This window comes from Aristolochia californica, unplaced genomic scaffold, assembly GCF_029961685.1.
Source record: "Aristolochia californica isolate CCGP_79_NKW_82.1479 unplaced genomic scaffold, dmAriCali1.0.hap1 SCAF_1, whole genome shotgun sequence".
Classification (NCBI taxonomy): Eukaryota; Viridiplantae; Streptophyta; class Magnoliopsida; order Piperales; family Aristolochiaceae; genus Aristolochia; species Aristolochia californica.
In genome coordinates, this window is record NW_027181770.1 from 9,865,125 (window position 1) to 9,875,674 (window position 10,550).

At 39.4% G+C, this 10,550-nt stretch overlaps 1 protein-coding gene across 1 annotated transcript; it reads right to left on the minus strand.

The window, feature by feature from the left end:
* Positions 1-8,291: 8,291 nt before the first annotated feature.
* Positions 8,292-9,983, minus strand: LOC137945949 (polygalacturonase-like). Its single transcript, XM_068792064.1, has 4 exons — positions 9,552-9,983; positions 9,145-9,434; positions 8,813-9,041; positions 8,292-8,513 (listed from the first exon to the last, which is right to left on the minus strand). Exons 1-4 carry the CDS (start codon positions 9,981-9,983, stop codon positions 8,292-8,294), a joined length of 1,173 nt encoding a protein of 390 aa, XP_068648165.1.
* Between the last annotated feature and the right edge of the window lie 567 nt (positions 9,984-10,550).

Sequence of the window (10,550 nt, forward strand, 5' to 3'; positions counted from 1 at the left end):
AGCAGTGGGTAAATCCATTATTTTAATTGTGGTTGATCGTCGGTCCAAATATGCCCACTTCATGCCCATGGCCCATCCATATACAGTCGCCCAAATTTTTGTTGACAACATTGTCCGTTTGCATGACATTCCCGAGTCAATAGTGAGTGATCGGGATGTGATCTTCACCAGTGACTTCTGGAAAGAACTCTTCCGGTTCTGCGTCACAAAACTCAAATATTTATCAGTATACCACCCGCAAATAGATGGTCAGACAGAAGTTGTGAACCACACCATCGAGATGTATTTGAGGTGCCTTGTGGGGACAACCCCAAGAAATGGGTTCACTCATTAGCTGGGCCGAGTACTGCTACAACACCTCATATCACACAACCTTACAGGAGACCCTCTTCAAAATTCTCTACGGCCGGGACCCCCCCCCCCCCGCGTCTACTCTCCTACACCACAAGGTCCACTCGTGTGGATGCAGTTGATCATGCCTTGCACAAAAGAGATCAGTTGTTAGCAAATGCCCTCGCTCGGCTCCGGCAAGCTCAAGCCCGTATGAAGCTCCAGTATGATCAACACCACCGGGATGTACAGTATCACCCGACAATTTTGTTTGGCTCCGCCTCAAGCCATATCTCCAGCACTCCATTGCAGGGATACGCCACATGCTATCCCCCAAATACTTTGGGCCATACAAAATTCTGCGGCGAGTGTGACAAGTTGCATATCAGCTCCAGCTACCACCGGAGTCTCAAATCCATGATGTTTTCCAAGTTTCACTGCTTAAGCCTCTCAAGGACCCAGCACCTCAGTCCATCCCTGCTCTGCCACCGATTGAAGACGTTAAGGTCTCTCTCTCTCTCCAGTCAAAATTCTGCAGTCTAGGCAGCTCCAGGACAACACCCATATTTTGGTTCAATGGTCTCATACTAATTCCACAGAGGCCACGTGGGAAGATTTACAGGTGTTTCAGCACATGTACCCTTCATTTGAGCTTGAGGACAAGCTCTCTTTCAAAGGGGGGAGTGATGTTATAGACTCGATAGCCGAACGAGTCATCCAAAGGCGTCGCAGTTGAAGTGTTTTATGGAAGTGTTTTATATAGGAATTAAGTCAGCAATTCAGCAACTATTTCAGCAGCTCAGCAGATTCAGCATGCTGAGCATGTAAGTCTTGAGGGCTATTTTTGTAATATTGAGTGATGCAGCAACGTAGCTCAACTTGTGTGTTTCAGCCTTAGGCATGTAAGCCACATAAAGGCAGCTTATGTAAGCCATATAATGGCAACACATGTAATATTTTTGGCTCCTCTTCGAACAACTTAAGAAGGGGCAAAATGAAATGAGAGCTATCGAAATTTTGAACCTAGAAATAGAACACGACAGGGAGGTTCCCCTCTTGACGAACCAGGTTGTTGTTTCCCTTCATGAGCAGTAGGTTACAGTCTCCCTCAGAGCCGGGTTACCCTTCCTTCCCACCATTCCTTCCAAGCTCTTCCCTTTTCTCCTTTCCATCATCCAATTACCCCAGATTTCACCATCATAGGCAGACCTTGAAGATTACAGCACACTAGTGCTGAACCTGTGCTGGACGCAAAGCCTCCTTCCCATTGGATTACAAGGTCCATGGTCAGAGACCATAATAGATTACCAAGAGCTGGCATCCTTATTACATCAGTTGGATGATCAAGAAGGACTCACAAAAGTATCTTTATCTTAGGGTCACGACCAAGAAGAATTTTAGTTTTAGTTATATTTGTCTTTTATCAATATTGAGTTACCTAATTATGTTAGGACTTACCTTAAGTGTTAGAGTTTGGGTGTAATTTGGACAAGGGTAGTTTTAATGTAATTGGACTCTACTACCTTCCTCTATTATAAATAGAGGTTAATGTACTCTGATTACAACAAGTTATTGATGTCAATGAAGTATTTCACTTTTCCATAAATTCAACAAGTATTAGAATGAGAAAATATCATGTTAATCTGATCTATATGTACTGAGGTAATCGCATTGGCAACCATCAAGCTACAAAAATAAGAAAATAAAGAGGTCATAAGAGTTCAAAAGATAAGATTTTTATATCAAATTAGGTATCAAGTTAAATCTCTTTGAGTCTAGTTTCTTAAGAAACAAATAGCATGAGATTCTTATCTATATTGTGGGAGATATTGATATCGGGTAAAACATCTCTTCTTTTTCCTATTTTCTCTCCTATTATATCTCAATGCCTTAGCGTGAAGTGAGTTTGATTTTCTCCAGAATGCTAGTTTTTTAGCCAAATTTTTCTTCTAATGAGATTTTTTGGTTAGAATTAATCACACTATGATGTACATGTTCAAGGTGTGCAAAAATTTCGAAACTAAGTTCAAGAGCTCCCAAACACAATCCAATCCACCTCACCAATCTCATTTGCATTATAAAAAAGTTAATTTATTCATTTATTTAACTTGAGAACATCCCTCGAGGATCTGAGATCCAATCTAGTTGCTTTCAAACTATTTTTTTATATGCATCTTCAACGTTATGTGTAATAAATATTTGATTTCAAGAGTTAAAAATATCCCAGTTTTTGTGAGTCAAGTAGTACGGAATACCATCTCCCTGTACCTGTGATGGGTTTCCGATTTGCTTAAACAGATAAATGCAAGCCTCTATTTTTTGTTGCTTTGAAGGGTTCATATTTCCCTCTCTCGTGTCGTTTAAGAGGCTTGTATTTTTTCTATTTCAACAAATCTGATCACATATATGTTAACCATGTAGGATTACTTTAATGAATTTTGAAATAATAGATAAAATTCATAAAAGAAAATCGTACCTCCTGACATGGTCTCAACTTTCGGCAAACAGAGCTTCTCGGCTATCGTCTTCGGCAAACAGAATGTCTTGTCTATCACAGAGGTTCATCGATGGAAACGTTCAGGCATATCTCTGCTAGACCAGACCCCCTTTTATAGCCTTCTCTCCATCAAAGGAGAACACCAAACCAATGGAAAACTGTAAGGGTGTAACCGGCGACCACCATCAATGGAAAACCGTCTGACGGATGGGTCACTTAAGTGATGGATCGTGAAGCGTCTAGGTGACGGTTCATGAACCGTCTTACATTCTGCAACTTGACCCATATGCTTACTTAATATGTATCATTGATACATCTTCATGAATGCTTTCCATAAATATAATATCCTTATACTCAAACAAAGAAGATTAAATTACATGAATCGTGGCAGTAAGTCCTTTAGAGCAAGTATTACCTTCCACGTATTACAATGCAACTGTCTCCTTTGAATGAGTACCTTATGTGGCATGTTTCTTTATGAATGAACTTTTATAATGCTCATTTGAAATCATCTTATATTGTCATTCTCTAAACTTTATGTATACAACTAAATAAGAGAAGACACAAAAGAACTTAATGGAATTTTTCATTGACCAAATTGCGATACAAACATAAAGGAAATCTCAATTACAGAAATGACTTAATAGAACGGAGTCCCTTATATTCAATATGTCCCTCATAAACAGTAGGTGGTAGACCTTTTGTAAACAGATCAGCGATCATTAATCCGGTACTGATGTGTTCCACAACCACCTTGTTTGCTTTGAAATGTTCTCGAATAGCTAAAAACTTTATGTCAATATGTTTACTAGGACCTCTGCTCTTATTGTTCTTGGCCAAAAATACTGCTACGGAATTGTCGCAATAAATCTTTAATGGCTTAGAAATGGTGTCAACAATTTTAAGCCCTGAAATAAAACTCCTCAACCATATGGCCTGTGATGACGCTTCAAAATATGCTACAAACTCTGCTTCTGTGGTAGAAGTAGCAATCAAAGATTTTTTTGCACTTCTCCAAGAAATGACCCCTCCAGCTAATAAGAAGACGTATCCCGATGTCGACTTTCTCGAATCAAGGCAGCCAACAAAATCAGAGTCTGAATATCTACTCACTTCCATATGATCAGACAGTCTGTACGTAAGCTTGTAGTCTTTAGTCTCCTGAAGGTATCACATGACTTTATTTGCAACTTTCCAATGGTCCAAACATGGATTACTTTGATATTTGTCTAACATTCCCACTGCATATGCTATGTCTGGTCTTGTGCAAACCTGAGCATACATTAAACTCCCAACTGCGGAAGCATATGAAATATTTTTTATTTGTTCCCTCTCTAAATTATTTTGTGCACCTTTCACAATAGGCGCAATACCAGATGAACAATTATTCATACGATATCTCTCTAGAATTTTGTTGATATATAATTCTTGAGACAATCCTAATATCCCTTGGGATCTGTCTCTATCAATCTTTATGCCTATGACACAAGCAGCTTCACCCATATCCTTCATATCAAATTTCAACGAATATATTCTTTTGACCTCATGCAGTAATCCTAAATCACTTGAAGCAAGTAGAATATCATCTACATATAGGACTAAGAAAATTATTTCTCTCCCACTGACCTTATGATATATACATTGATCCATGATATTATCCGTAAACCCAAATGAAGAAATAACATTATGAAATTTTAAATACCACTGACGGGAGGCTTGTTTTAGTCCATATATAGATTTCTTAAGTCTACAAACCAAGTGATCATTTTCCTCTGAAATGAAACTTTCAGGTTGTTTCATGTAAACCTCTTCTTCTAGGTCTCCATTGAGGAAAACCGTTTTCACATCCATTTGATGTAACTTCACATCATAATGAGATACTAATGCCATAATTATCATAAATGAATTCTTCTTTGAAACAGGAGAGAATGTTTTGTGATAATCAATTCCTTCTTATTGAGTAAATCCTTTGGCTACAAGTCTTGCCTTATATCTTTCAATATTGCCTAAAGAGTTTCTTTTGGTTTTGAAAACCTATTTATAGCCAATGGCCTTCCCCCCTTTAAGCAATTCAACCAGATCCCAAAATTGTTTTTAAGCCATTGAATTCAACTCTTCCTTCATGGCATCATTCCATAATGTGGATTTTTGTCCACTCATGGCATGTGAAAACGTAATAGGATCATCTTCAGCACGAATGTCCATGTCAGATTCTTGAAAGTACACTTCATAATCTGAAGAGATTGCAAATTTTCTTACTCTTGAAAATCTTCTTAATGGTACTTCAACATTTTCAGGTTGAGAATGTTGAGTAACCTGATCTATAGGAGTATCCACATGAGGAGATGGTTCTTCAACTATTGGTTGTACTTGAATAATCGAATCCTAATGATTTTTATAAATAACAACCAATCTATCTGAAGTTTTAGAAATAGGTGAAGTACTTGTATGCTCCTCAAAAACTAAGTTTCGAGGTTGGCTACTCCCACTAATCTCATAATTTTCAAGGACCTTTGCATTGTTAGATTCGATAATGCTTGTCGAACGAGATGGACAATAAAATCTATATCCCTTAGACTTTTCTGCATAGCCAATGAAATGTCCACTGACTGTTCTAAAGTCTAACTTTGTCTCATGTGGATTGTAAAGCCGAACTTCAACTGGATAACCCCAAACAAGTACATGCCTTAAACTAGGTTTCCAACCTTTCTATAACTCGAATGGCTTTTTATGAACCGCCTTGGTTGGAACCCTATTGAGTACATAGACTGTAGTTTTGAGAGCTTCACTCCACAAAGACAATGGGAGATTAGAGTTACTAATCATACTCCTCAATTATTAATGAACATTATGGCTTGCAATTAAGTTTTTATACTGCTACTCCACTCGAAGGGGCAGCCCTTGCTCTAAAATTAAAAATTCACTATGATTAGCTAAATAACATCTACAACAAAGAGTTGCAGGAGACTTAATCACAGCACTTGCCCAAACACTTTGGGACTTGAGGTCAAAAACTTTTGCAAGTTCAGATTGAATTATTTGCAAGGGTGACATGCTTTCTGTTAAAATTATAAGTATGCCTCTGGTTAGACAAATATGATAATCAAACATATTAGAAATAATTACACCCAGTCCTAAGGTGAATCTACCAGCAATTTCAATAACTCCACTTAAGATTTAAAATAGATGCAATTGAAAACTTGTTATTGTTGGCAATATTAGAAGTTTTTCAAAGAAGAATTACACTTGGTATTAAAAGAAAAAGCTTGTAATGATATGACCATGTGAAACCAGACTTCCAACATCAAACACCAAGTACTCTAATCAGATATTAAAAACAATGTTCATAAATGGTTAGCCTTCAATGAGAAACCTTGCAAAAGTACTTCTTGAGCACCTAATGGCTCTAGCACTTTGAGAAAACAATTGGGAGCATTTGGGAGTTTAGAAATTAGAGTGAGCAAACATCTCTTGAATTTTTTATCGAGTTTGATGTATATAACACATTTCTCAATGTTTTGAAAGCTAGCCATTACGACTGGATAAGTTTTTTTTTTTTTTTGGTATTTTATAAAATTAAATCAAATAAGTTCCAAAAATTATGACAAGAGTCAACAAATTCTATCTTTGTTATTGATCATATTGGTGGGTCACTAATAAAATTTGAAGATATATAGCCTCTAAGATTTCAAGAATTTAAAAGTTTGCATCATACTGAAGTGCATGGGGGTTGAATCCAATACTTCCAACAGCCAAATTTAAGGTTGAATTCTTCTTTAAGAGCTCCAATCCTTCAGTAACTTCAGTATAGAGGGTGACTATAGTTGGCAGGGGTCAAGTCCCCTTTGTTTCTTTTTTTTCAAAACGGACTCAACTCCTCCTTTATGGTCTCGACTCCTTTTAAATTTTGTATAAGAGTCGACTCTACATTCTAATCCAAAATTTTATGTAAGTCGGGTGTCGAATCATCTTTTCTTTTCTGCTTATTGGCTGAGGCTAACTCCTTCTGAATGAGTTCGACTCCTTTTTTAACTTCTGTATTGGCGTCAACTCCACCTTTTAATTTGAAAGTCACAATAAGTGAAATTTGACCCCATGTTCTATTGTTTGTAGCAAGTGGGTTGGTCTCTACTAGTAAGGGATCGACTCCTCTTTCAAAAATAACTTTTATGCCTTTGATTTCTACAAAAAAATTATTGTGAAATATATTAGTTTGTTATCATTAAAATATGGGTTCTTAGAGGAACTAAGCTTCAATTCCCACAAAAACTTGGTGCATGCAACTCTAACACAGTTGGGATATGACAAAAGAAGAAAAAGTGTGAAGAAACTATTAGAAGATAATCCCGTATAGATTAGTGAGAATAATATCTTGGGTATATTAGTTTGAAAATAAGGTTCTTAACTTAACTAGTCATTTTAGGATGAATCTTAGGTTCAACTTTATATAGTATCATAGCAGGTATTCATACGTGATGCTCCAAATTGTCCACTTATAGGTACCATATATGGTAGCTTACTTATGAGGGCGAGTGTTAAAGAACAATTTCATATGGATTAGTGAGTATAAGATCTTAGTTTATGAGTTGGAAGAGAGACTTTCTAACTTGACTAGTCATTTTGGAATGAACTTTGAATTCAACTTCACAAAAAAAACATAAACGTCTAATAATCCAGATGTTTTAATTTCAAACTTTTACTATTTTGCAGCTTTTACAATCCTTCGCTAAGATGATCCCTCGTGTACACTTGAGTAAAACTATGACTGCGGCTGCTGTTGTTTACTACTTTCTCTACATGGTGGTTGCACTTGGTGCCCTAGAGTCTATATATGGTGGTTGCACTTGCACAAGTTTGAATTCATTCAGTGGTTTAGTTTTCTTTTTTAATCGACAACAAGTGCAACAGCTGCTGGGCTGAGTGAGACAGTATTCATCTCAGATGATGAATATTATATTCCGTTAGTTGTTATCTTTGGGATTTTGGACCATGCATAATGGGCAGAGGTGACACTTTAAATAACTTCAACACTGTGAGTGAGGTTACTAGTGTGCACCTTTGTCAACATAACTAACCCCTTCCTAACCTCTTCTCTATTTGTCGAAAATGATCCATATATCCAAGTAAACTAGCAAAATCTTCTTTCTCGATCATCTACTCTGACAAGACATTCACGCTGACCAGCTTATTAGGCTCTTCAAGGTTGTCTGTCGGAGTAATGGTGTGAAATCTGATCATATATTTGATACCATGCAGTAGTAGAATCCACACTGGCTGGAGCATGGAGTAAGAGATTTTTGTGAAGAGAAGAAATTAATCAAGTGAAAGAAAGAGTTTTCTTTCTTATTCAATATATATATAGCTTGACACCACACGTCGGGGTGGAAGATTTAGGGCCCTGCAGTACATGGCAAAATCAGGCCTATGCAATATCTATCTATTCAAGTACATAATCTTCTATGTTTTAAGTCTCGGAACATCTTGGAACGACGAGGCCACGAATGGTTCCATGCACGTTTGTGCAGGAGGATTCCGCCGGCCGGTTCTGATAAGTGAGCTTAATGTTTTCCAGCCCGATCCCTGTGCATGGGTTGCTCCCGCTGCAGTCCAGTTTCAGCGCCACCTCTGTCCCTGACGTCCCACGGATGTCATTGTAGCTGACTCCGCTGATTTTCACACCAGAAGACTGTAGAACAGTAGAAAAAGGCAGAGATCAGAACTGATTCAAGCAACTGAAATTGACCAGAGGATCTCTTTTAGTGTTTTCGATTTTTAGGTTGACATCAAATTGATCTCTCCAATGAAGACGATGCAAAACTGGGTTTGACACTTTTTGACATTTGACTGCTTGACTCTTAAAAAGTCGATCGAAGTTGGAGGAGATTCATGCTGCCATCATCATTTACTCAACCCGATTCACAATCCGTAATGCGAAACGTTTGTTATGGGCTAATTGAACCTTCTGAGGCGATTCTATATTCTTACCTGACCAGGGCAACCATGGTTTCCGGGGCAGTAATTCTGGTCAATAATGATGGGGTTGTCGACATTGTTCATGATCGCGTCCTGGAAAATAACTCCCTTCACGAACCCGTTACTGGGTCTTCCCCACGACTTGATTCTCAATCCGTTTTCTGTCCCTGTAAATACCACTCTCCTTACTGTGACGTTTTGCACGCCGTCCTCGTTCTGGTCCTTTCCTAGGCTCCCAATGCTGCCAAAGCAAAATTAAAGCGTTTAATGGAGAAAGTTTTAGTCGTCAAGTTTACAGTACTGAAAGGAGATCGAAAACTTAGACATGGATCCTGTCGGCCTACCTGATGCCATGGCCGGGTCCACAAGTGACGTCTTGGACGAAGAGATTCATGGTGCCAGGGCCAATCGAAATGCAATCGTCTCCGGTCTTGATTCCACTACTCAAGACGGAGACTCCTTCCGAGTGTTGGACGTGTATTCCGTCGGTGTTCGGGCTGTTGCCGTCGGCCACAATCTGCACTTTCTCCACTTTACAGTTTCTGCAACCTTCCAACGCAATGTGACCCAGCTCGCTGTTTACCGACGTCAAGCCGCTTATTAATATATTTTCCGCTTTGCTGAACGTCAATGACTGCAAAATGTAGAAGAATCAAACAAAATGAAAAGGCAAAACTCTTTTAAGTAATCACTTCTTGATTTTCTTCCAAGATAAGATGTTTAGTGTTTGGTATTAAGTGTGGCGACTCACTGCTGTGCCGCCGGGGCAAGAGCCACCGCCGTGCTTGCAGTCCCACAAAGCCTTGCCCTGCCCATCGAGGATCCCACCATAGATTGAGACTCCCCTCACGCTATTGAAAGTAAGCCAGCGGTCATTTGAAGACAGGGACCGATAATTGGGCGCCATTAGAGTCCCGTCGATCCGGATATCAATCCGGTCGTTCTTACATGGGCCCTCGAAGTGGGTCTGGCTCAACAAGAACCTCCCTTTTGGGACGTAAATGGCCGCGGTCCCCTGCGAAGCGCAGGCGGCATTCCATGCTTGGAGGAATGCCTTGGAAGAGTCCGACCCTCCGCCGGGACTCGCTCCATAATCGACCACGTTGTAAACAGCCTTCGCCGAAGCGAAGAAGAAGAAGAAAACGAAGAGAAGTGACAACGGGGAGTGGGATGAGTTAGCCATTTCAGCAAACAAATAGTTGCAGTAGGGAGAGTGGGAGTAATGGGCGAATAAGCGAGCGGTGAAGAGGTTATGACCGTTTAACGAGTATTTATAGTGCTAGAGTTCGGATTAAGGCGAGAAAAAATCTCATCAATAAGCGCCGAGATCGAGCCAATGTTGTTTTCTCATGGATTGTGAAACATGCAGCCGCCGTTAGTCTGAAATTTCAAAGTTGTAGTTACTTTAGGACTGGAGAGACGGTGACGGTTCACGTGAGAAATGGAAATAAACTTGGTTTCTTTATCTTTTTTTCCCGCTGTTATCGTCACATACTTCAAACATAAGTAGCCCAGACGGCGGAAGCGTCTCTGCAAGTCTTACTTAATCGACCCCGGAGATTGAGTTGAAAGGAACCGTTTTCCCATTTCGCCACCCATTTCAACCAAGAATTTCTAAGGTCGCTGCTTCATTTACTGGAATTCCAAAGGACGTATCGGTATCTACACCGATGCAGCCGCAAATCCCGGCTCATGGCTGCCCACTCTCCGACGATGACGCCGGTGATGCGAACTCATAACGTAAAAAGAC

Coding starts and splice junctions, on each gene's coding strand:
- LOC137945949 (XM_068792064.1), bottom strand. CDS start 9,983: ATGGCTAACTCATCCCACTCCCCGTTGTCACTTCTCTTCGTTTTCTTC. Junction 9,435..9,551: donor CTTGCCCCGGCGGCACAGCA/GTGAGTCGCCAC, acceptor TACATTTTGCAG/TCATTGACGTTCAGCAAAGC. Junction 8,514..8,812: donor ACCATGGTTGCCCTGGTCAG/GTAAGAATATAG, acceptor ACTGTTCTACAG/TCTTCTGGTGTGAAAATCAG.